The sequence below is a fragment of the Gymnogyps californianus genome, unplaced genomic scaffold (assembly GCF_018139145.2).
Source record: "Gymnogyps californianus isolate 813 unplaced genomic scaffold, ASM1813914v2 HiC_scaffold_34, whole genome shotgun sequence".
Classification (NCBI taxonomy): domain Eukaryota; kingdom Metazoa; phylum Chordata; class Aves; order Accipitriformes; family Cathartidae; genus Gymnogyps; species Gymnogyps californianus.
Window position 1 is genome coordinate 1,184,289 of NW_026114224.1, and position 24,410 is coordinate 1,208,698.

Genomic DNA, 24,410 nt, shown 5'->3' on the forward strand with positions numbered 1-24,410 from the left:
CGGCAGCGCCCCTGGGCTCCGTGTGGGGCGGGAGGGAGCCCGGACGCCCGGGGCACGGCGCGGCGGCTCAGCTCGGCTCCACGGGGCCGGGGCCGGGGCCGGGGCCGGGGCCGGGACCCCCCCACCCTCCGGCAGCGGCAGCGGCGGCGGCGGCGGCGGCGGCGGCGGCGGCGACGGCCACAGGGAAGGCGGAGCCCCAGCGCTGGGGTGGGCGGGGCGGGGCCGGGCCGGACGGGGCGGAGCCGGGCGGGGCCGGGCGGGGCCGGACCGTCCGGCCCCGCGCGAAGAGCCAATGGCGGCGAAGGGCGCGTGGGTGGGCGGGGCCGGCGGGGCGGGGCGGGCCGGCGGGAATGAGCGGGCGGCCGCGACGCTGCCGGGAGCGCGGGCGGGCCGGGCCGGGCCGGAGCCGAGCGGAGCGGAGCGGAGCGGAGCCGAGCGCGGGGCCGCGCCGCCCCGGCCGCCCTTTGTTGTCTCGACCGCCGCCGAGCCCCCGGCCGGCAGCAGCGACGGGCCCCGGCGGCGGGGCGGGCGGGCGGGCGAGATGTCCCAGGAAAATCTCCTCGGCATGGACGAGGGAGCGCTGCGGAAGCTGGTGAGTCCCCGCGGCGGGCGGGACGAGGCGCTGCCCGCGCTGCCCGCAGCCTTTGCTCGCTTGTGGCGGCTCCCGGGGGACGGGTCGGTGTGTGCCCGGCGGTGCCCCGGCTCCCTGTGCCCCGCCAAGGGAGGGGAGGTGGTGGCTGTCCGAGGCGCAGGCAGAGCGGGCAGCCGGGCTGGCTGCAGGGGCTGAGCGGTAGCACGGGCCCGTCTGCGCCTCCGCAGGTGGTGGAGCTGCCGCTGCCCCTCAGCCTGGGGGGCGAGCGGGGCCGCTGGCAAGGAGCTGCTGCAGTGCTTGGAGGGTCCCGGGCAAGCGGCACCTGGAGGCGGCCGGAGCTGGCCTGAGTCAGAGCTCTGGGCACGGGTGAGCTCTGGCACAAGCCCCCGTCCTGCCCCAGTGACTCCAGAGACTCCGGCCGTGCTGCTTTGGCCACGCTTGACCCTTTGCTCACACCCGCGCTCAGGCTGTAACGTCTGCCCGTTGGCTCCATCTCCTTGGCTGGCGGCTCCCGCCTGAGACATTTCCTGCTGCCAGCTCAGTTACCTGCTCACCGCTGTCCCGGTGCCGGCTGCCATCTGGCCCAGGTCTCTGCTCCCGCGCTGCCTGGAACTGGCTTGGTGCCAGGGGCTGCTCCCCAGGCTCTGTGCCCGCATGGCTGGGCGGCAGCTCCTGAAGCAACGTCCGAGTCACTTCCGTGCTCCGTTTGTTCCCCTGGGAGTAAGACCCAGAGCTGAGCCCTCACGGCTGCTGGGGCCAGATGGGCTCATGGGGGATGAGCGCCTGCGTGTCCCAAAGGTGGGACTCTGGGTGCTGGGCTCTGACCTGCTCAGCCAGGGCTGTTGTGCCAGGAAGCCCTACAAAGTGCTTTGGGCAGCCCTGCGCCTCCCCTCTGGCCCCGGGGCATCGCAGGCTCAGGACTGGGGGTTTGCTGGGTGCCCTGGGGGCTGAGCGTGGGGTGGCCCGGGCCAGCGCTGGGGAATGGTTACAGCAGGAAGCTGAGTCAGCCGGGAAGGCATGTCTGTGGGAACAGGAAAGAGTTGGGGTGTCGCGGCACCGGCGGGAAGCGGGAGCTGCGCTGTGCCACGGGCAGGGGGTCGGCATGGGGGCTGCGCTGCCCTGCCAGAGCCTTCTGATGTGCCATCCTCGGCCTGCTCTGGGTGACAATGCACAGACCTGCCTGTTGTTCATGGGCTGAGGAGGAGCCCACCGCTCTCTGTGGGGTGACGTTGGGGTCAACAGGGGGCCCTGGAGGTGTGGGGATGGGCGGTCGGGGTTCCTCCCTGTCCTGTCAGTGCTCCAGCTCTCCCATGTCCCAGCTGAGGTCTCAGGGCTGAGACAGAGCCCCGGGAGTGGTGATGGGGTGGGTGTCAGGTCTGTGGTGCGGCTGGGTCTCCAGCCAGCCTGGGGAGGTGGATCTTGCCCACGCAGCAAGTGCCGCTTCTCCCCAGGGCTTCATCTTTGACCTGCTGGGGCTTTGCATCCCCAGAGCACCCTGCTCACAGCTCACATCTCCCTGTGCCTGTGCGGCACGGGCTGGGGGAAGCCTGCTCCGAGCTGACGTGAGGCGGGGAAGGAATTATTTTTCTTTCTGGTTAGGTTTTGGCTCAGCTCAGCTGGAAGAGGATTAGCCCATATAAGGGAAAACTGCCTCTCCCACCGCTTCCTCTCTGCTCCTCTGCTCTCCCCAGCCCTCGGCTCTAGGCTGCTTCTCCTCCTCCTTTCTCCCAGCAAGTGAGACCTTGGCAGCAGTGTGTGACGTCCCTGGGGTCCCGGAAGAAGGAGGCTGGGGGATGTGAGCAGGTCCCTGCAGCCCCCTCGACAGGACTGTTGCTGTGCTGGCTGGGCTGGGAGCTGCCAGGGAGCCTCTGCCCCCCATCTCCCTCCCAAAGGCATCCACGTGGTTCCCTCCCCAGCTGCCTGCTGGTATCCCAGTCCTGGGGAGGCCAGTTGGGATGAACCCGTGGTGCAGCATGAAGGTGACCAAGGGCTTGGAGAAGCTCAGGGAGGGAGCTGCGGGGAACGGGGTGGGTGCTGCTGCAGGGTGGCCCTTAGCTGGGTGTCTGGAAGCAGGGGGTTATTTGAGCACTTGGGGCTGTGCTGAGCTCCAGGCTGTGGTCTGCTGGCCCCAGGCTGGGGAATGCTCCCCTCTCCCGGCCCCTCCAGATCTCAGCCTGGTTAATTAGACAGGCAGGATGCAAATCCCCTTGCAGGCAGAGGCAGGGCAGGCTTGAGCTAGGAAAGTCACCGCCATGAGGTCCCCTTCTTCTTACACCCGGTGGCCTTTGGGAAAGGCTTCAATGGCCCCAAGGAGCGTTGCACCCCTGCCATGACCCCGTCACCCAGCTGTCCTTCCTGCTTTCCTCTCCCTGGCTCCTTCCAAAGGTGACAGCGAAGCTTGGGGCTGCAGGAGGTGCTTGATGTGCCTGGCTTCTGTCCCCAGAGCAGTTTCCCTGTGGCCAGGCTCCAGCCTCCCAAGTGCTCTGTGCTCAGCCGCTCTGGGGAGCTGGATGGATGCAGGGCTAATTACAGCCCTCCCGGAGGAGCTGCCAGCCGTGCTGGGGCTCTGAACACTGCTGTGCTTGGGCATCATTGGGAAAGCAGCCCATGGGTGCCTTGCCAGCACCCTTTTCACAAAGCCACTTTGTGTGTGTGCCGAGGCGGGCGTTTGCTCGTAACCATTAATTTGCTGCTGGCTGGGCAGGGCCGGTGGGGCCCTGGCATGTGCTGGTCCCTGGGCCTGCCTGTGCCGGCAGGGTTGGGCCCCTTGGCCCCTTCCCACCCCCTGGCTCCAGCTGTGGTTTCCAGCACGCTCCCCATCGCCGCTGGCCACGGAGCCTCCAAAGCCACTCATTTGCCTCATCGCGGCTCCTTGCTGACGTGGGCTTGGGACGAGGCTCTTTCTCCTGCCCTGCTGCCATTCCTCCCGCGGGGAGAAGCCTTCCAGGACGTGGGTGCAGGTCAGGTCCCAGCTGGAGCCTCCTGGGCAGGGCAGACCCTGGAGCTGGCGGCTGGGTGTCATGCAGCACATGGGTGCCAGGGCGTCCCCTGCTCTGGGGTGCGCGGGGCTGGTGTCCTGTCGTGTCCCCCCCCTTGCTGGCACTCCCGGCTCCTGCAGCTGCTGCCCCGCCCCATCGCCCTGACCCGGCTGCTGGGGCCAAGCCACGCAATGCCAGCAGCTTATTTAGGGAAGGGCCAGGGCCTTGGCCTCCTGGCATGTGGCGGAGCAGTGTTTTTCTGTCCTCAAGGCCTTGGCACAGCCGCAGAGAGAGCTGTGCTTGCCATGGTGCCTCCACTTCCAGCCCCTCGTTTCAGGCTGGACCAGGCTCCATTGCTCCCCCAGTCTGTTGCTGCCACCCTGTGTGCAGCAGAGCTGGGCTTACTGGTTGGCCAGGGTGGCCACCATCTCTGCTGGAGCAGCAGAGGGAAAGGCTTCATCTCGATGCCTTTGTCCTGGCAGCCAGCGTCCCCCCGCCTGTGGCAGCATCCCCAGGGTGCAGGCAGCTGCCCAGGGCAGGCAGGCCTAGCACAGACAGGAAATGGGAGGCCCATGTGGCCGGAGGGGCTGGTTTCCTCCCCGACATCCCCCTGCCCTGGCAGCACAGCGGCTCCTGCTCTTCCCAGACGCTTCCCTGCCCTTGCGCCAGCAGAGGTGCCAGCTCTGGATAAGAGCCCAGGGGGCTGCAGGCCCCAGCTCCGCCCAGGAGGCAGATGCTCCTGCTGCCGCAGGATGGAATAAGCGGCTGCAGCGTGCTGGGAGGGATGGCATTACCAGCTGGCGTGGTGGGGGCTGCCAGGGTGGGAGGGAGCACCCTGGCTTCAAGCGGCTGCCACCGAGGTTGTGTGTGTTTTCAGCACCGGGCTGGCCAGGGGGAACTGCCCTGGGGCTCGGCGGTCCTGGCTGCTGAGCATCCTGCCGGGGTCTTCCCAGCTGGGGAAGGATAATGCTCCCGGCTGGGCCTCGAGGCTGGCAGGAGCTGGAGGACCACGATTTTGGCTGCCACTGGGGTAGTACATGACAGCTCTGTGCCTGCTGGCTTCACTGGGATGGAAATATCCTCCCCCGGTCCCCAAACCCAGAGCAGGGAGGGTGAAGGGCGATGGCTTGGCTGGGGGCTCTGGGCAGGGGGGTTGCTACGTGCGGGCGGTGGTTTGGGCCCCTCGGCGCTGCTCAGCCTGCGTCCAGCTGAGGGACCAACCCTGGATTCCCGCTGCAGCGGAACCTGAAGAGCCCGGATGGGTGGCCTGGTGGTGGCCCGTGGGACTGGAAGGGAGGGGAGTGATGCTCTTGTCCTGTGGCGCAGCCGCGGCTGCTCCTAGCGTGCCGGGGCTTGATGCTGACAGCAGCTGCTGTGGGTCATGGGGTTTATTTTTAACGAGCTCCATGGGAAATCGCCTCCTGGGTTCCCAGTGCCGGGTCAGTCCCAATGTCCCACAGCAGGACAGTGGGAGGACAGTGGGGCCATGCCTGCCCTGGCTGGCCTTTCGCCATGGATCCGGCTGCCTTCTGCCCCCCTTCAGTGTGGGGGAGCCTGTGCATGGCCCCCTCAAAGCACTTGGGCCGGTGGCAGGGCTGGGGCTGTGGACCTGATCGGGAAGAGGGGAAGCAGCTCTGGGTGCCCATGCCAGGTCCTGGCGGGTGGCCTTGGGTGGGCTGAGGAGCACCTGTGAGATGTTCATGGGGGGGTTGTGGGGGGGTCGTGGCCATGCTTCCCACATACAGAGGGCTGGACTTTGATTTAGGACAGATCCTGCTCATGGATTTGGCTCTGAGAGCTGCCCGCCATCCCCTAGTGCTGGGTGAGGGTAGGGAGGGCTGCAGGGGGGCCGGGGGGGACCCCCTCCTCAGTGGGGTGCTGGGATCCTCCCAACCAGCACCTCCTGGGGGCTGTGGGGGTGGGAGGGGAACAGACTTTGCTGTCCCTCCCTGCTGCTGGAGGGGCTGGCATGGGTGGGAGGGCTTGTCCCTGTGCTGGTGGCGTGGGGGGGCAGGGCTGCAGGGAACCGACCCGTGGGGGCTGCACAGACCACCGATGGGCATTCATGCCATGTGCCCCTGTCTCCTTGCCCCTCACATGCCTGGAGGTCTCGGTGCCACTGTGGCAGCCCCTCCTCACCATGGCTGGTCCCAGCATCCTGCCCCCGGGGGGGCCGTGCCCGCTCCCCGCGGGGCCAGGCAGTGCTGGGCAGTGTGCGCTGTGCGCGTGGGCCCCGCCAGACAGACGGCCCCATTGTACAGCGCGTGGGCAGCGTGCAGCAGCCGGCGGAGGGCAGCACCGGGGCCGAGCCGGGGGGCCACAGTGGCCGGAGCTGGTGCTGAGCCCTGCCCTGTCACACACAGCTGGAGGCAACGCTGGACCTGGCCGAGCGGCGCCGCATCCGCTCGGCCATCAGGGAGCTGCAGCGGCAGGAGCTGGAGCGGGACGAGGAGGCACTGGCATCCAAGCGCTTCCGCCCGGAGCGCGGCAGCAACCGACAGGACGACAAGGAGAACTGGCCGCGGTGAGTCCAGCCTGGGGCTGGCATCCCGCTCGCCCCCTGCCTCTGCCCCAGGGGACAGTGGCTTCGATGCCTGGCCCCACTATGGCTTGGACAGATCTGGCTGGGTGCGAGGGTGGGAGCAGCCCGGCGCCGAGTGGCTTGGCATGTGGGAGGGGACCCATTGCTGAATTTGCCGGCTGCCCGCGGGGGGACTTTGCTCCCCAGCACCCACGGCAGCTCCCGGCTGGCTGCTCTCGCCCCCGCGCAGGTCCCGGTGCCTGGAGGAGGAGCAGCAGACAGCCCTGGCTGCCTTGTCCCGGCAGCTCGAAGCCATCACAGACGTGGAGGAGCTGACGAAACTGGTGAGCGACCGTGTGCCGGGGCTGACCGTGTGCCGGGGCTGACCGTGTGCCGGGGCTGATCATGCTTCTCTCCTGGGTCTTTCCATCTTGCAGCTGCGTGCAGCGGGTGAGTACGAGGAGCGCAAGCTGATCCGAGCTGCCATCCGCAAGCTGCGGGCTGAGGAGATCGAAGGTGAGGCACCGTCCCCGTGTCCCAGGGCGGCTACCTCAGACAGACCAGGAGGTGGGCAGCTCCTTCCTAAACACCGCCTTTGCTCCCATCCAGCCGCAACCCTGGCTGGGAACGCGCAGAGCAGCCGGAGGGATGTCAGCGAGCCCCACGCTATGCCCGGGGATGCGAAAAGCAGCCAGAGGGATGATGTTGAAACGCCAGCCCTGGCCGGGAGTGGGGAGAGCTGTGCCGAGGGCAGCACTGAGCCCCTGGCCACAGCCAGGAGTGGTGAGAACAGCCAGAGGGATGATGCAGAGCAGCCGGCACTGGCTGGGCCGGAGGAGAGCGGCCACGGCGGGACTGCAGAGCTGCCCCCTGCCCAGGAACCCAAAGGCTCAGTGGTGAGTGTGCAGGGTGCTGCTGAGGGGACAGGGCCACCAAAAACCTCCTCACCCTTCCCTTGGGCTCCTGTGCCAGCTGGTCTGGGGCACAAACCCCTGGGCATGCCGGGCTCAGCCACCCGAGGGGACTGGGGCAGGTGGAGCTGGGGTCTCTGGGGGCATGGGGGACGCGGCTGGGCTGTGCCAGCGTGGGCCCAGCAGTGGTGAGCTGGAGCTGGGGCCTCAGCCCTGGGTGCCCTGGGGCTTCTCCCTGAGGATGCAGCCTGGGCGCGCGTGCTGCGGGCAAGGGGTCTGCAGGGCCCCTCAGTGCGCTTGGTGCACCCCTCCCCGCTGTGGCTCCGTGGGGATGGTGCTCTTCGGAGGCGACGGCTACTTGTCCTGCCTGCAGCAGCTGCCTGCATTAGTCCCCTTGCACAGGCAGAAACCTTGATTTCCGCCCCCCCCCCATCACCCTCCCCATGCTGGTTGTTCCTGCTGGCCCTTGAGGGGCCGGGGCTCACTCTGGAGCGAGGCTGGTGCCCACCAGCCATGGTGGGGGCTCTCAGGCCGGGGGAAGGATGAGCTGGTGGGCAGGGCTGGAAGGAACAGGCGCAAGCCTGGGTTTCCTGCACAGCACTGGTGACTCCACAGGGGACTATGGCTCCCGTGGCAGTAGGAGGTCCCTGTAGAGACACCATGTGGGGTTGCCCTTTGGGGGAGAGGGTGAGGAAGGGAGAAGTGGTGGTTATAACCACAGCCGAGCAGGAAGGCGTGGGTCCCCGCATCTGCCTCTATTCAGCCCAGCTTCCCCCTCCACCTGCCCCGGGGCCATGGCAAGAGGCTGCAGGGGGGACATGGCCCTCTGCCACCTTTCAGCACTGTCTGCCTTCCCCACCCGGATGTGCTGGCATGCTGCCCGCAGTCCTGGCCATGCTGGGACATCTCCCAAGCAGCCGACGGGGCTATCCCACTCTGTCCAGCTGATTGCTCCAAACCCAAGGCCGTTTCCCTTAAACAGCAGCTGCAGTGGCACCTGGGCTTGGGTCCCGGTTCCCCTGTGCCCCCTCGGGTATGGGCCCCTCTCTGCCTCCCCCCGCCCTGGAATCACAGCAGTACCTGGAGCCTGCAGTGCTCTTAAGAGGCATTGGCACAGCCAGGACTGGCACCCTGTGCCCTGGCTGGTGACACCAGGACACCCTGGCCGTGCTCAGACGTGTGTCAGGGACGTACCTGTCACCTGCGTGTGGTCCTGCACCCAGAGCATCCCATCGTTTGCCAAGCAGAGCTTCCAGTGCCGTGGGCAGGGACAGGGTGATGCAAAACTGGGTGCTCCCTACCTCACAGAGACCTGAGGTGCCTGGGCTGGGTGGCAGGGATGGGACAGGGTGATCTGGTCAGAGACCGGGGCAGAGCTGGTCCCACTCTCACCCCCTGCTCTCCCCAGGCCCATGAGCAAGATGACGCGGTGGAGCAGGAGCATGTCCCGGCTGGGATGCAGGAGCTACACAGCCAGCAGGCGGGAGACCCCCAGGAACCCAGTGCCCAGGGTGAGTCCCCGTGAATGCTGGTGGCAAAGCCCTATCCGGGTGCGTGCCTGGGGCGGGAGCAGCGTCAGGGCCAGCTGCGGGAAGGGGCAGGAGGATGGAGAGGGCAGCACGGCATGTCCGAAAGGGGTGAGCAGGGGAGCCGGGCACTTGGTGAGGCTGCAGGAGCAGGGATGCTCTGCAGGCAGCCGCAGGCTTCCCCCATGCGGAGCCTCTTCTCCTTCCCACAGCTGTGGTCTCAGGGACCCTTGTGCTCCTGGAGCTGCAGCCGGCCCCAGAGCCCGGTTTGGAGCCTGAAGATGGTGGCAAGGAGCTGGAGCGGGGCCAGCCGTGCTCCCCGGGTGCTGCCCAGCCCAAGGGGCAGCACCAGGCAGCCTGGAAGGAAGGGAGCCCGGGCAGCCCTGCCACCACCCAGGAGCCCAGTGTGGGGCAAAGCCACCGGGTGGAGCAGCTGCCCCCAGGCCAGCCCAGTGCTGGCAGCCAGGTACAGAACTGGTGGCACGGGCTGGGGCTGCCACTGCCCTGTTCGCCAGCGGCTGGTGGTCCCATGGGTGAAGGCAGCTTGATGGGGGGGGGGGGGTGCATGTGGCCCCCCTAGCTGATTGCTTTGCCCCTTTCCCTCCCTGCAGCTTCGTGTCGGGGTGCGTGGCCAGGTGCTGGGGCCGGCTGGGAGGCGCGGGGAGCTGCCAGCAGGTAAGTACAGCCCCATGGCGGGGGAGCCCTGGGCTGTGGCCCCCCCCAGCTGGGCAGTGCTGCCCCAGAGGACCCCGCTGCCACCTTGCCCCGTGGCACGCACATCTGGGTGGCACAGGGAAGGGCGTCAGCCCTGGGGACGTGACTTAAGCCCACACGGGCTGGGGCAGGAATGTGAAGGCAGGATGTGGCCAGGCCAAGGGCCATCCCCAGCCAGTGGCCATTTGCCGCCCGGCCATGCAGTGGCGGTGCCTGCCCCAGCTGGGTGCTGGGGGAGCAGGGTGCCAGGCGGGCTGTTTACCAGTCCCCCAGCTCCAGGCCGGGCGGCAGCAGGGCCATGAAAGGGAATTGGTGCCGGCAGCAAACCCTGGCCTTTTGCATTCTTTGTCCCAATAAGGCCAGGAGCCGTGCGCTGGCTGGCCCCGACCCCCCCGGGGCTGTGCTCGCTGGCCCGGTTGGGGCCCAGCACCCGCCAGGTCCTCCCTGCAGCCTTGAGGGATCGCAGTGGCCAGCAGCTGCCGTCTTCCTACTGCTGGGAAAACCATCCTCACGGCTGTGCCCGCAGGAAATGGGGAAAAAACCAGAAAGCAGCTCTCTGCCCCCAGGGTCAGGGTTCCCACTCGGAGCCACCCTTGCAGGCGGAGGTCCCCTCCCTCCAAGAAGCCCCAGGGGACTGCTGGCCCCTGGGAAGGCAGAAGCCCTTGGGAGATGCTGGGGGTGGTGGCTGCAGTGTGGCACAGCCACGGGGCAGAGGGAAGTGTGCAGGACCCGACCCCCTTCGCCTCACCTGGGCATTCAAACCTGGGTGCTGGGGACAGGCTGAGCTCCCCGACTTGGGCATCAGTGACTCTGGCCCCAGGCCAGAGAGCTGCCTGTCCAGCACCTGCCTGCACCCCCTGGGTGGGGGCTGAGCCACCGGGCCCCCTCGCCCTCCTCTGCAGAGGCGATGCTGGGCTGGCCCTGCTATGCCAGAGCCTGGCGGGTGCAGGGGAGATCCCAATCTTTTGGCACAGACCCCAGGTACCACTCACCGCCCCACCGGGGCGCAGGTAGCCCAATCTCTGCCTTGCCCTGCTCTGCGGTGTGGTTTGGCACTGCAGGGCAGAGCCGGCTGCCTGGGGTGCAGGGCAGCCTGCAAGTGCTGGCGGATTTTGGCACTACGCTCTGGAGAGTGTAGGGTGACAGGGAGGGGGACCCCAGGGTGCTGTTCTTGGGAGGAGGGGATGGCAACAGCACCCTGTGCCACACTCACCCTCTGCTCCCCTTGTCCTGTTCCTTGCATATCTGGCCTGTCCCTTCCCAAGTGGCAGTGCCCACCCAGGATGTAGTGGGGACGCCGGCTCACCTGAACACTCACCGGTGGGAGCAAGCACCCTCCTCCACACGCCCGGCTGGCCGCACGGGTAAGGTCCTAGCGGTGGCTTCCTCCGTTCTCTCTGCTTCCCAGTGGCGGGAGGTCCCTGGCGGAGCCTGGGCAGGCGTGGAGCTCTGCAGTGGCAGGATGCTGCAGGGTGCTGCTGGCTGAGCAGGGCTGGCTGCTGGCTGCCCACCTGCTTTCTTGCCCCCTGCCCAGCATCCATCCCTCCCCACCCATGTGCACAAGCAGCCAGGCCCCAGCAGAAGCAGGGGCGCAGAAGCTTTGAGGGGCTGCAGCCACCCCAGGGGCAGCAGCATCCGTGGCAGGGCATCCGGAGGGGTTGCGTGCGTGGTGGGGTCTCTGGCGGGCAGCATGCATCGTGTGGGCACTGTGGGGTGCTGCATGCATGGCAGGGCACGGGGAGGGGGGCGGCAGCATGCATCGTGTGGGCACTGTGGGGTGCTGCATGCATGGCAGGGCACGGGGAGGGGGGCGGCAGCATGCATCGTGTGGGCACTGTGGGGTGCTGCATGCATGGCAGGGCACGGGGAGGGGGGCGGCAGCATGCATCGTGTGGGCACCCCAGTGGGGGGGGGGGCAGCATGCATCGTAGAGGGCACCCGGGGGGGGTGGGGGGGGGTGGGGCTGCACGCGTGGCGGGGCACCCCAGGGGGCTGCATGCATCGTGTGGGGCCGGGGGGGGGGTGCAGCACACGCGGCGGTGACACCCGTGGGTTGCTGCGGCCCCGATGACCCCACCGCGCCTGTCCCCCGCAGAGCCGAGCCCCGCCGGGCCCCTGCCGCGGGCCGCCTCGGTGCGGGAGCGCGCCCAGCGCTTCACCCCGGCGGGCCCGGGGCCGGCCCTCAGCGCGGCGGCGGCGGCGGGCGGCCCGGCGGGGGCGGGCGGCGCGGCGGGGCGGGCCGGGCCCGGCCAATGGCAGCGGGGGCCCCGCACGGCCCCGCCGGGGCCCGCTCAAAACGCGCGGGGCGGCGGCGGCGGAGGCGCAGAGCAGCGCCCGGCCCCGGTCCCCGCCGGCCCCCGCCCCGGCCCCGGCCTCGACGGCATGAAGACCTACTTCACCATCGAGATCAAGGATGGGCGCGTGCAGCCCCTCGCGCCCCGCGTCGTGGCAGCCCCCGGCAGCCAGCGGGCAGGTGGGCACCGGGCAGCGCGGGCAGGGGCAGCCAGCGGGAGGGTGCGATGAGGGACGTGGGTAGTGCGGGCAGGTGGCATCCGTCGGGAGGCTGCGTGGGGAAGATGGGCAGCGGGGGCAGAGGGCAGCCGTTGTGAAGACAGGATGGGGAAGATGGGCAGCTGGGCACCGTAGGGATGATAGGCCTGAGTGGGCATCACTCAGGGAGGTGGGACTGGGAAAGGTGGGCACCTGTCGGGGAGGTGGGCACCGTGGGGGCAGTGGGTGCCAGCAGGCAGGTAGGCGCTGGAAGGGCCATAAGCACCGTGACATAGTGCTCCCGACAGGATGCTGTGCACAGTCGGGCGGGCAGTGGAGCAAATGGGTGCCAGTGGGCAGCTCGGCACTGACAGGGTGGTGGGCACCAGTGAGCGGGTGGAAACGAGCAGGCAGGTGGGCAGCAATGGGCAGGTGGGTAGTGATAGGCCAGGGAGGCACTGATGGGACATGTCAGCAGCAGCAGCAGTGACATTTGGGTGCTGGCAGCTCTTAGGCTGAGCATGGGCACTGCTAGAAGAACAGAGGCCATGGGCAGGAGCATGCCTGGCAGCCCTCACCCGTTGGCAGGCATGCTCAGCCTAGTCAGGGCATCTCAGTACTGGGAGGCCATCTGGCCCTGTGGCCTGTCCCCATCCCCACCATCCTGCCGCATTCATGCCCGGGGTCCTTCCCCAATCCCCTGCCCCGTCCCCGCAGCCCTGCCCCATCCTCTGCCCCATGTTCATGCTCTGTCCCCACTGACCTGCTGGTGCAGGGGAGTCCATGCTGTCCTGCTCCATCCCATCCCCACTGCTGCACGGTGTCTGATCCAGCCCTGCCCCTGATCCAGCCCTGCCTGCCCACAGACGTGGCTGGCTCAGGATGCTCCTGGGGCCATCCCTCGCATGGGGGAGTCTTGGCTCCAGCTGGAGCGCTGCGGAAAGTGCCCTTCCTTGGGGAGGAGGATGAGCCAGGGTGGCGACGGGGGGCTTGGCTTCCCTGTCCCTTGGCTGTCCCCAGAGCCCTTTCCCTGTGCCAGAGCTCAGTGCCCACCGCTGAGGCAGGATGCATGCGGCAGCCAGGCAGCCTGGCCGGAGCCGCTCCCCAGGCGCGGGACTGAGACTGCCGGGCTGGGGCAAACCCTGCGTGCCTCTCGCTCCCCTTGCAGAGGTGACCCTGGGACTGCGGAGCACCCCCATCCGCATTACCACTGTCCCCAGCAGCGTCAGCAGCATCTGCAGCATCAGCAGGGTCAGCAGCAATGTCGCCAAGGTGAGTGTCCAGAAGGGCTGGGTGCCATGGGGCCGTGCCCCACTTGGGCATGGCCTGGGGCCCCCTGGGCTTGAGGTGGGGAGCGGTGACCAAGGCGGGTGCGTTGGTGCTGGCAGCACAGTCTGGAGGCTCTGGTTGTTTTGTTTTTTTTGGGTTTTTTTTTTGGTTTTGGTTTTGGTTTTGTTTTTTTTTTTTTTACAAAGAGACCCCAGGGTCTATGCATGGATGCACAGCCCCAGCCACGTGAGCCCCCTGTACCCTGGACCATGCCACCATGTATGCAGACACTTGGGGGGTAGGGGGGAGGTGGGCTGGGAGCTTTTTGTGGGTCTCCCTCTGTTTTAAATACCTTTTAAGGTGGCAGCAGCTCAGGGAAAAACCCATTGCCACCCACCCCTCTGTTTTCCCTCCTGGGAATGGACCTTGGCCGTGGCGCTGGGGAGCCTGCCCAGGGGGACCTCCCCAAGGGTCTCTGACCCACCCTGGAGCCATGGGCTGGGGTCCTGCCTCCTCCTGCTTTGCAATCCTGACCCGACAGTGGAGCAGCAGCCCCAGCCTGCCTGGCCCAGGAGGGATTCTCTGTTTTGCGGGGAGAGCAGGACGCAGCCCCCTCAGGTGCTCGGGGCAGCAGGGCTGGGTGCTCACAGGAGGCAGCCCTGCGTGTGCAGCCCTTCAAGTGCTTTTATCTGCTCCTGGCCATCTAGGGTAATGTGAGGCGCTCGCACACACGGCCTTGGCAGGAGGCGGGATGTCAAGTGCGGCACTGCCTCGCTCGTGGCCCTGCGCACGCCCGGCTCGCCCAGCTGCCTCTGCGAGCATGGCACCGCCGGTGGCCATAGCACCACTGGTGGCCATGGCACCGCTGGCTCACTCCGTCCTCAGCTCAGCCCTCGCCGGCATGAAGCAGGCAGTGCCCACAGCCTGGCAGGGCTGCCCTCAAGTGCTGCCTGCACTAGCCGGCAGGTCCTGCTGCCCACGGGCAGCTTGCTGCCTGCAGAGGGGTGACTTCCCCGCACTAATGCGCTTGGGCAGGCTTGGCCCGAGCAGCCCGTCAGCTCTCATTAAGGTATTAGTGGCACTGCCCAGCAGGGTGGGGGGCTTGGGACCCATCGGCTGCCCGGCGGGAGACGCGGCCTCCAGGTGTGCTCCCACGGGGCAGGGAGGAGGAGGAGGAGGCAGCGGCAGCAGTGCTGGCAGCCCTGCCAGGTAGGGCTCGGTTGGAGGGACTGGCGGGGTGCAGGGATCTGGGGACAGTGACAGTGGGCACTGCAGCGTGTCCTCTCACTGGTGGGGTGCCGCCTGTGCCTATTGTGCAGGACCTGCTCCCCCTGGGGCATTCATCAGGCAGCATGGGGGGACAGAGGCCCCCCAAAATCATGGCTGGTAGCTGAGGCGCTCACACTGGCACCAGCCTGGGGCTGGAGATGTCGGTGCGTTGTGGGTGATGCTGGCCAGGAGCGGGAGGGCACTCAGGCAAAAGGGCGCGTGGGTGGTCCCTGGCCCTGGAGCGCACCCAGCATGGTGATGGTCTGGGGCTGATCCCGCGCACCCCACCCATTGTGCCCCAGAGCCCCCCCAGGCTGGCGTCAAGGGCACTGGCAGCTGCCTGGGGTGGGGCGGCCGCTCGGCAGGGCTCCCCCTCGGCGAGCCACCTGGTCCCGAGGCTGGAAACGCTGCCAAGTGTCGGTGCTTGCCTCGGCACCCCTGCGCGGGACCCCCGGCCGCCGCGACAAGAATAGCCCAGCGGGCGCGGAGCCGTGCCGGCCTCCGGCTGGGGGTGGTGCCCCTGGCGCCCCTATAAAGGGCAGAGAACAGCTGAGCAGGGCTCGCCGCAGCGCCTGCCGGCACCGGCACTGCCGCCATGCCGGGGGTCAGCCTGGAGGGGCTGGCGCAGGCCGGGGCAGCTGAGCTGGCAGAGCTGCGGCGGGAGCTGGGGGCTTTCCGGGGGGCAATGGAGGGGCAGCTGGAGCAGGCACTGCAGCGGGTGCAGCCCCTGGCACAGGCGCTGCGGGCGCTGGAGGAGGAGCACCTGGAGCTGCGGGCAGAGCTGGCGCGCCTGGGCCGCCGCGTCGACCTGCTAGTGCTGTGGCTGGGGCCGCAGGAGCCCCCGGGGAGGACATCAGCAGCCTCTTTCTGGAAGCACAGGACCCTTGTGCCCACTTTGAGGGCACCGAGGAACCTGGCGGCCCCGTGGCCCATCCACCCGCTTTCTCCAGCACGCGCCAGCAATCAGCCTTGCACCTCTCCCGGAGCAACAGTGGCGTGAGTGTGGGCAGCCCTGCCCCACGGCAGCGCCCGGCGGAGGGGGCGGGAGGGTGGCACTGGCCTGTGGGGCTCCCGGCAGCCCTGAGGGTGTCTGGAGCCGAGGCGAAGCCCCTGGCACGAGGTGGGACCGTGGCTGTGGCTGCACGAGTGACGCAGCGTCACCGGGATCTGCCACCATTTGGGCTTGCTGCTGCAGGAGGCAAATGGTGCCTGCCTGCTCTGCATTGCCGGCATGCTGGCTGGGGGGGCGGGCTGCAGGCAGCTGTTCTGCCCCCGCCCGCACACAGGAGCAGTGAGGCGCAGGTGGTGGCACGGGCGCACGGGGCTGGCGTCGCCTCCCGCCGGCAACTTTGCTGTGGGCTGGGTGCTGGGCTGGGGCAGCGGGACGCAGGATGGGGCCAGGTGTGTGGCAGGGCTGCTCCGGCCCCACGCCGGCACCTCCTCTCTGCTGCCTCCATGCCCTATTCCGGGCCTGGCCTGCTGCCTGCTGCGCATTGCTGGGGGGTCGTGCTGAAAGGGACTTGGCGTCCTGGCTTTGCTCTGGCGGGGGCCGAGCTGGCCTAGATCCTGAGCAGGGATGCGGGGGAGGCTCTTGATCTCCTGCACAAGCTCTTCTCTCCGCTAAGTCCCTTAATTCCCTGGAAATCCCTTGTGCTGCTAACGGTGCACACTGGCCTTGCCAGCACCTTGCCTGCTGCTGGGCACCAGGCACTGCCCAGCCTGGAGCACCCGGGCAGCCCCTGCCTGCTGGAGGGCCCTGGCAGCCTGTGGTGATGGGGAGTGGGGAGTATTTGGGGACGTTTTGGCAGGCAGAGTGCGAGCAGGTCAGAGACTGCCAGGCCCTCCCGGGGCAGGGGGTGCTGCAGGGGGGGATGTCGTGCTCCCCTGCCTGCCTTGGTCGCCGCAGATGCCCGCAGCGTCCCACCGGCTGTGAGCTCTTACGCCACACGTGGCACGTCTTCTCCAGGGTCCCCACTGCCGTGGCACTGGGCAAGTGTCAGGGTGATGCGGGGCTTGGACCCTGAGCAGCATGGCAGGGGGGAGTTGGCTGAGCTGGCAGGGGCTCAGTCGCACGGTGCTGTCCTTGTAGATGGAGCCAGAGGTGGTGGAGCAGCCCCAGGCACCGAGGCTGGAGCCGGAGCTGCCCAACGGCATGGAGAAGGCCCAAGTGAGGGAGACGGAGAGAAGGAGCAAGCTGAACATTGAGGAGCTGAACAGGATTGAGGATGAGGATGTTCTGGATAAGATGGTACCTCTTCCACCACCGGGCTCCTGGGGGAAGGCAAGGGGACCCCGAGCTGGTGGCAGAGGGGTGATGCTGACCTCCACCTCCTCCTGCAGCTGGATCGGACGACAGACTTTGAGGAGCGGCGACTGATCCGAAACGCCATGCGGGAGCTGCGCCAGCGCAAGCGAGGTACTTAGTGACGGTGACCCCCGCAGGGGTTGGGGCTCTGGCGGTGGCATTGTAGGTGGAGCTGGCAGGGTGCTGGAGTGGGACCGTCCAGCTGTGGTGAGGCGGGAGGGTGCTTTGGGTCTTCTGCTGCACCCCTGGCTGTGCCAGGCTGGGGACATCGTCCCTCCCACTAGCCGGTTCTGGACTGGCAGCAGCCGGCAGGACCCCCGGTGTGGCAGGGACTGTGCCCGCTGCCCCTGCTTCTCGCTGCTGATGCCGTTTCTCACCCGCGTTCGCAGACCAGCGGGAGAAGGAGCGGGACCAGCGGCTGCAGGAGATGAGGAGCCAGGCTACAGCAGGGCGGGCCAGCCACGCCACGGAGACCACCACCACGCAGAGCACCCAGTCAGCCGATGGCTCGGCACACAGCACCGTCACCAAGACCGAGCGTCTCGTCCAGTCTGGTACGAGCTGGGCTGGGCTGGGGGAGCATATGGCTCACTTGCCTGGCACAGCCGGTGTGCCGGCCCTTCGGGAGGCCGTGCAGAGTCTTTCCCAGCGCTCTGCCACCGCAGCTTCTCTCTGCCGCTCTCGCCACTTGTCCTGGGTCTAGCTTGACCGTGCTGGGAGCAGGACCATGGTTCAGGGCTGAGTTTTGCTGCATCTCCTCTGGCTCGCCCAGAGCTTGCCTGGGGATCTTTAAGGGATCTGCTGTGGCGACTTCCCACCTGATCCTCTGCCCTGGCAGGGTGGCAGGGGCCTTGTCTGCACCTCGGGCCTGTCTCCTGTCCCCTACACCTCTGCCCTCCCAGTCCCTGGGTGGCTCAAGCTGAGAGTCACTGCAGGGGGCCGAGGGATGCTCTAGCTCCCTGCTCCTTCGCACTGGCCTGTTTGCTCTGCCTGGGGGGCACATCTGTCCCACCTCTGCCGGCCATGGCTCTGCCACCTGGGACTTCTCCCTGTTGTGCTATGTGGATGCGAGGGTGCTTGGCAGCAGTGGGTGTCTGTGGGTGCCACTGCCCCTGGCCCTAGCTGATCCCCCATTGCCTTGCCCCCTGCAGGTGATGGCACCAAGACCTCCCGTACCACAACCATGGAGTCGAGTTACGTGAAGAGATCAGACAGTAAGAGCTTTTGCTGCCCTTTTCCCTCGGCATCCTCTGGGTGTAACCACAGGGGCATTGCTGCCGCCAAGCCATCCCTGCCTGTGGCACAGTCAGAGCCCCTCACCTGCCTGTTGCTGCTTCCCTCAGCTCCTGCCCAAAGCCTCTCTCTATCTCTCTCTGCAGATGGCAACAGCACATTTGTTCAAACCAAATCATCCTACAGCTCCTCTTCCAAGAAGACGGGCAGGTGAATGACGGTGCCTCCCCGGGACCAGCCCCAAGCAGTCCCTGTCAGCGGTCTGCTTGCACAAATCCTCTCTGCCCAGCTTGCAGTGTCCCCGTGTGGGGATGTCCCCGAAGCCTCCTGCTCCCTGGGGCACGCTTGCTGTCTCCAGCGGTCCCCATGGGTCCCTCCATGGGCACAAAGATGTGCCTGCCACCCGGGGATGTTAAGCCACCCCTCTTCTGTCCCAGAGACGTGGAAGTCTCCAAAGCGCCAGTGCTGGCAGTGGGCTGAGGCCACCACGTGCCCTTCCCTGGGCTGCCCGCAGCCCCCTTAGCTTCTTCTGTCTCTCTCCCAGCATCTTTGACCGTGAAGACGAGAGTGCCTCCAGGCAGAGCAGCCTGGCCGCGCTGGAGCGGCGCCAGGCTGAGAAGAAGAAGGAGCTGATGAAAGCTCAGAGCCTGCCCAAGACATCGGCCTCACAGGCTCGCAAGGCCATGATGGAGAAGCTGCAGAAGGAGAGCGGGAGGTGAGGCTGGGCTTGGGGCAGGCCGGCTGGGGTGGCGAGTGCCACGTGGATAACATCCCACGTCTTCTGCCGCAGCTCGCCAAACCCCGCGGCGGCGCGCACTGCCGTGCAGCGCTCCTCCAGCTTCGGCGTGCCCAACGCCAACAGCATCAAGCAGATGTTGCTGGACTGGTGCAGAGCCAAGACCCGGGGCTATGAGGTGAGTGCCACCTCCTCTCCCTGTCCCCAGAGCCGGTCGCTCTGCCCCTCAGTAACTCTCCTGCCCTCGCAGCACGTGGACATCCAGAACTTCTCATCCAGCTGGAGCGACGGCATGGCCTTCTGCGCCTTGGTCCACAACTTCTTCCCCGAGGCGTTTGACTACAGCCAGCTGACGCCCCAGAACCGCCGCCACAACTTCGAGGTGGCCTTCTCCTCCGCAGAGTACGTAGCTCTCGTGCTGTCATGTGGGCTTGGGGTAGCTCTCCCGCTCGCTGCCCTGGGGTGAGGGGGGACATAGGCAGGGGCGATGGTGCTGGAGGTGGGCGCCTGTCAGCATCGCTCCCCCCATGTCGTGCAACAAGGTTTGCACACCGGAGGGGAAAGCAGTGGCTGCGTGGACAGAGCCACAAGAGGCCAGCGCAGCCCAGTCTGGTGTGGCGAGGGTGGGTGTGGGGGTCTGGGCTTCCTGGGTGTGGGACAGAGCACCCAAAGGCAGGGCGGTAGCCCCCCAAGCCCGCCCGGCCGCAGGCAGTACATCCCATCCCGGGGTGCCGGGTGTGGGACTGCAGCCCCTGGGGAGCAGGGTTTGTCCGTGCCAGGTGCCTCCTTTCACGGTCGTAGGGGCTCAAACACCATTGCAGCTTCTCCAGTCTCTTCCCTTCCCCTTTTGCTTCTGGTTTTCCTGGGTGCTGAGAGACGGGAGCGCGTCCAGCTGGAGGGCTGGCAGCCAGCCCCTCTCTCCTTCCTTCTGTCTCTCTCCCACCCACTCCTCCTCCCCTCCAGCACCCTGCCCAGGGGCAGGGCCGGGCGGGTGGAGATCCCATCCCAGCCGGTGCCCGGGGCAGTGGCCTGAGCTGGGAGCTCCTGTGAGCTCCCTGGGTGCCACTGTGCTGTTCAGTGGAGCGAGAAGGGGGCCACGTGCCTGGCTCTTGGCGCTCCTGGTAATGGACTTTTTGCCTTAATTGGGGAACCAGTGCGTGGACTTGAGAGAGCCATCGATCTCTCCGGCCTGGAAGCCAGGTGGCCTCTCGTCCTTCCTCTTCCTCCTCCTCCAGCTCTTGTGAGCGTCTTCTCCCGAGCTTCCTGCACCAGGGCTGTGCCGCGCGGTTCCAAGTGGAGCTGGGCAGGAGGGCTGGGCTTGCCCCCCCATCCTCCCGGCGGGTCTATATAGGGGCTATATAGAGCGCCGCTCCACTCTGGAACCCGCTCCCTGAGCACCCGGCGTGCCAGAACACCTCACTCCTCCTCCTCTGTCTCCGTCTGTCCTTCCCTCTGGACCTCACGCCTCTCCACACCGCACACCCGCCCTACCCCTCCCTTGCTTGTGCCCCCCCAAATCTCACTGAATGGCCTTGGCGCGGCGGTGCCTGGAGACCTCCTGCCCCTGCATCGCGCACCCCCAGAGCATGCGAGAGCAGAGCGGCATCTGCCTGGGGGAGGGACGGGAACTGCATTGATCCGTGTCTCTTGTTTTCTCTCTTCCTCCCCTCCCCGACTGGGCTGCGGTCACTGGCTTGCCCCTCTCTCTCCCTGCCCTCAGGAAGCACGCGGACTGTCCGCAGTTGCTGGACGTGGAGGACATGGTCCGGATGCGCGAGCCGGATTGGAAGTGTGTGTACACATACATTCAGGAATTCTATCGCTGCCTGGTCCAGAAGGGGCTGGTAAAAACCAAAAAGTCGTAGCCCATTTTCACCCCCCCGGGAGCGATGGTGAGAACCTTCCCCTCCAAATATCTGCCCTCGCCCCACCGCCACCGCTTGGCCGGGGAGCGGCCGCTGTGGCTGGGGAAGAGGCTGGGGGATGCCGGTGGGCGAGGGGAGAGTCCTGGTGATGTTGACCGGCAGGGCCAAGCTGTGGCCAGGAGAAGGGTGGAGGCAGCCGGCTGGCCTCTGGCCTTCCAGAATAGCACCCATGGGGCTCTGGGGAGGGGCGCACCGTGTCACCCTGGGGGGCTGTTGGCTCTCCAGCCACGGGGAGGGCGCTAGCGGGAACGGAGCTGCCGCAGCTCTTCCCTCCCTGCTGGCTGAGCCCGACCCAGGGGATTAGCCGTTGGGGACGCCACTCTGGGTGCTCTGCAGCAGCACGAGCCCGAGTGGTGCTGCCTGGATGTGGGTGAGCTCTCCCTGGGATGCCCAAGCATCGCCGCTTGCACTTGCTGACTCCTTCCCCCGGCCCTGGGGTGTGCGGGGGCTGCCAGTCCTGGCTGGGGGCGGGCTGCAGCCACTGCTGCGGGGCCAGGCGTGGGCGATGGTGCCCTGCCCGTGAGGTGCTGCCTGCTCATATATGGGCAAGAGTGGGGAGCCTGGAAAGTGTGACTCAAGGCTTGGGTCCTGCCTCGTCTTGCAGTGTTTGTGCCTGTCTTCAGGGGCATCCCAGCTGGCGCTGGAGCTGCTGCTCCCCCAGGCTCCACACGGCACCAGCACACCGGGGCCCAAACAATGGCTTTATAAGGGCAGAGCCGCTCTCCTTGCGCTGCTGTTGCTTTGCCATCGCCCCCTGAGCCGGGGCTGGCGGTGGTGGTGGGCCTCCGGAGCTCAGGCAGGGGCTTTCCCAAGGCCCAGAGCATGCCCCCCCCCCCCCCCAGGGCAGCCGAATCATGAGGTGGGGCCAGCGCCAGCCACACCGTGGGCTCCGAGCCCATCGACTCCAGTGCAGCAGAGGCCCTGTGGGAGAGCTGAGACAGTGGGGTGCAGGAGCAGGGTCCCAGCAGAGCCCTGGGCTGGGAAGCTCTCCTTGGCCCTGGTGCTCCCCAGGGGCCTGGCACCAGCTGGGGGTCCCTCCTCAGCTGTGCCAGCTGGGGTGGGCTGTGCGGGGTGGCCGAGGCGTGCAGCAGGGTTACTGCAGCCTAGGGAGATGGGGAAGGGGGGTTGGGGGGGATGTTGTGGTGGTGGGTGGCAGCTTGGGGTTTAGACCCTCCTTGTGCTCAGAGCTGCCCAGTGCACCCTGTCATTGGGGCAGAGCCCCTGCCGGAGGGTGGCCCTGGGGCCAGAGCAGCTGGGCCACCCATGGCATCAGTGGGGGGCTACCAGTTTGCACCAAGCAGCCCCCAGGTGCCGGCGCAGCCCCTGCCCTGGGCGCTCACGGCTACATCAGCCATTATCGGTGGCAGCAGCCTGGGGTGCTCTGGCCCTGTCTGTCCCCCAGTGGGTGCTGGCACCTGCCACGCTGCCTGGCAGGGGTGCAGGGACCCAGGCATGGCCAGGGGGGTGGCAGCAGTGGCAGGGTTGCTTCTGCGCTCCCCCAGCAGAAAGGTGAGAAAACAGAGATGGCCAGTTCCCCTCCATGCCCTGCCTGGCTGTCACAGTGACTACCCTAGCCATGCTGGCAGCCCCCTCAAGCTGGACCTCCTGGGCTGCCCAGGGAGCCCTAGCTTGGGGAGAAGGGTGGCACCTGCAGCCCAGGGAGCTGGGTGGGTGGCGTGGGCAGAGTAAGGGCAGGGCTGCCACCCCACCAAAGGGGCAGTGGCAGAGCCCAGAGGCTGCAGGGATGGGGGGACAGCCATGGCGGCTCTGCCAGGGCCCCCTAAGGTTGGCAGCTGCTGGAGCAGGGCCCTGCACAGACCCCATCACCACACCGGGGCCTGGGCTGGGAGGTGGTAGGCACAGGCCAGCGCTGAGCTGGTTGAAGCTGGGCAGTGCCCACCCCAGCGGTGGTGCTGTGCTGTGCCTGGGGCAGGCAGCCCCTTGGGCTCCAGTCCAGGACGAGGGTGGGAACTGGGCTGGCAGAGCTGATGGGAGGCAGGAGAGCAGGGCCAGGGCTTGCGGCAGGAGTGGTGGGCAGCGGGCAGCGTGTGACCCCCCCGCCTTTCCCTGGACCAGCTGGTGGGGTTTGGGGCAGGCACACATGCGGGCAGGCAGGCAGGTCTCTCCCTACAATGCACTGGTATCAGCTGGAGGAGGAGGAGGGTGGGCACAGCCTGAGCAGGGGGTGACTGCCAGCACCAAGAGCTGGGGCAGAGAGCACCAGGGTAGCAAGGGGTGCAGGCAGGCAGCACACGCTCTTCCCAGTGCTAGGAGCAGCAGGACTGTGGGTACCGAGGTGCAGGCAGGACCTGAGCAGGGCTGAGGGCAGCGGTGCCCAGCGTCAGCAGACCCTGGGCGGCATGGGTCCCCCATCCCAGCCCCGGCGGCGGGGCAGCCCGCCCAGGGCCATGCTGAGGGCTGTGTCTCTGCAGGACGCTGGCGGACTGCGTGCCCCTGGTGGAGGTGGAAGACATGATGATCATGGGGAAGAAGCCAGACTCCAAGTGTGTCTTCACCTACGTGCAGTCCCTCTACAACCACCTGCGTCGCCACGAGTTGCGCATGCGGCAGAAAGAGTGCTAGAGCCTGCCCTGCCTGCCCCCCCGCTGCCCCCTGCCCCCAGAGCTGCTGGCAGGCAGGAGAGCTGCCTGCCACAGGTGGGTCCAGGGGGACCACGGGACCGGTGCTGGGGATGGGGGGGCTCTGCCACCGGGGCACCCCCACGCCTCTGCCTTGCTGGAGCTCCCAGCCGGCTGCGGGCTGACCCCGTGGGCAGGGCAAGGCAGGGCCAGGCAAGTGCTGCCAGGGATGCTCCCCAGCTTGGCTTGCCTCCCGTGCTCCAGCGTGTTAAGTTATTTGTTCTCCAGGAGTTGTTTGTCCCATGGGCAGCACCTGCACGGCTGTGCCCTCGGGCCCAGGGCTGGCGTGGGTCAGCAGCCAAGCAGGGTTGTGCAGCCCAGCCTGGGTCGTGGTGCATCCCACAGGCAGTGCACCCATGAGCGGTTCTCCTTGGCCCCCTGCGAGGAAGCCCCTCTGCCCACCACAGGCCCTGCTTGGTGCCACCTCCCTGGGGACGGCTCTACGGCCCCGTGCTGACACCCTGCTTCCCACTGCGCACATGCACCCTGGGGCGCTTCCACACTGGGGGCTGCAGCACCCATGGGCTGGGGAGCGGGTGGGGAGGCGACGGGTCCCAGGGGAGCGAGGGGCCCAAGGAGCGAGCCAGGATGGCAGCCGCCACTCTCCTCCCCAGCTCAGGGCACCACGTGCTCCGCGCCGCTCGCCTCTCCATCACTGTCTCTACACCCGTGTTGACACGTGTACCAACACCAGCCAGATAATAAAGGTTTATTCTATAGGGTGACACCTCTGCCTCGGGTCCTTCTCCCTGGCTGCACCGCTGCTTCGTGCCACCAGTGCAGCGCACGCCACAGCGCGTGGGGGAGTGCTGGCAGCCCTGCCCGCTCCTGGACCCCTCTGCCTGTAGGCCCACTGCTCACCCGGCCTGGGGGGAGATGTGGGGCCCGTGCTGCTCCTCCTGCTCAGGGACAATTCCCGGAGCTGAGGGGCACCGTCAGCATCCCACCCTGACCAAGGGCTGTTGGTTCACTGACCCCCACTGCCCCCAGGCCTGGCACAGTGAGAAGACCCCACAGTGCCACCGAGGCTGCACAGAGCCAGGTCTGCAGACAGCGCAGCTGTGCCCTGCTCCCTTCCCCAGCCAAGGGCAGATGTCCCCACCGGGCCAGCACAGGCAATCAGGCTTTGGCTCAGCACTGCAGGACCCACTCGTGGGCTTGCACCCATCCCCCTGCAGCCCGTGAGAGCAGCTCATCCCAAGCCATAGTGCCCCATCCATCCATCCATCATGCCCGGGAGGGGGTGGCACAGGAACAGCACGGTTGGTCCGTGGGATGGTTTGTTGGCTCGCCAGCGGTGGC

At 67.5% G+C, this 24,410-nt stretch overlaps 1 protein-coding gene across 2 annotated transcripts; it reads left to right on the forward strand.

The window, feature by feature from the left end:
* The first annotated feature begins 438 nt into the window (after positions 1-438).
* Positions 439-23,835, forward strand: SMTN (smoothelin). Of its 2 annotated transcripts, XM_050914279.1 has the most exons (21): positions 439-592; positions 5,934-6,094; positions 6,342-6,435; positions 6,529-6,607; positions 6,701-6,987; positions 8,411-8,513; positions 8,741-8,994; positions 9,140-9,203; positions 10,508-10,606; positions 11,338-11,715; positions 12,901-13,004; positions 15,150-15,266; positions 16,360-16,518; positions 16,611-16,686; positions 16,965-17,129; positions 17,727-17,789; positions 17,955-18,018; positions 18,353-18,523; positions 18,599-18,722; positions 18,795-18,946; positions 22,902-23,835. In XM_050914279.1, the coding sequence occupies exons 1-21, from the start codon at positions 542-544 to the stop codon at positions 23,050-23,052; spliced, it is 2,916 nt and encodes a 971-aa protein (XP_050770236.1). In that variant the 5' UTR covers positions 439-541; the 3' UTR covers positions 23,053-23,835. The 2 variants fall into 2 exon arrangements, with proteins under 2 accessions (XP_050770236.1, XP_050770237.1); XM_050914280.1 differs by lacking the exons at positions 11,338-11,715; positions 15,150-15,266 and adding an exon at positions 20,265-20,436 and having other exon boundaries at positions 22,902-22,967.
* Positions 23,836-24,410: the final 575 nt, after the last annotated feature.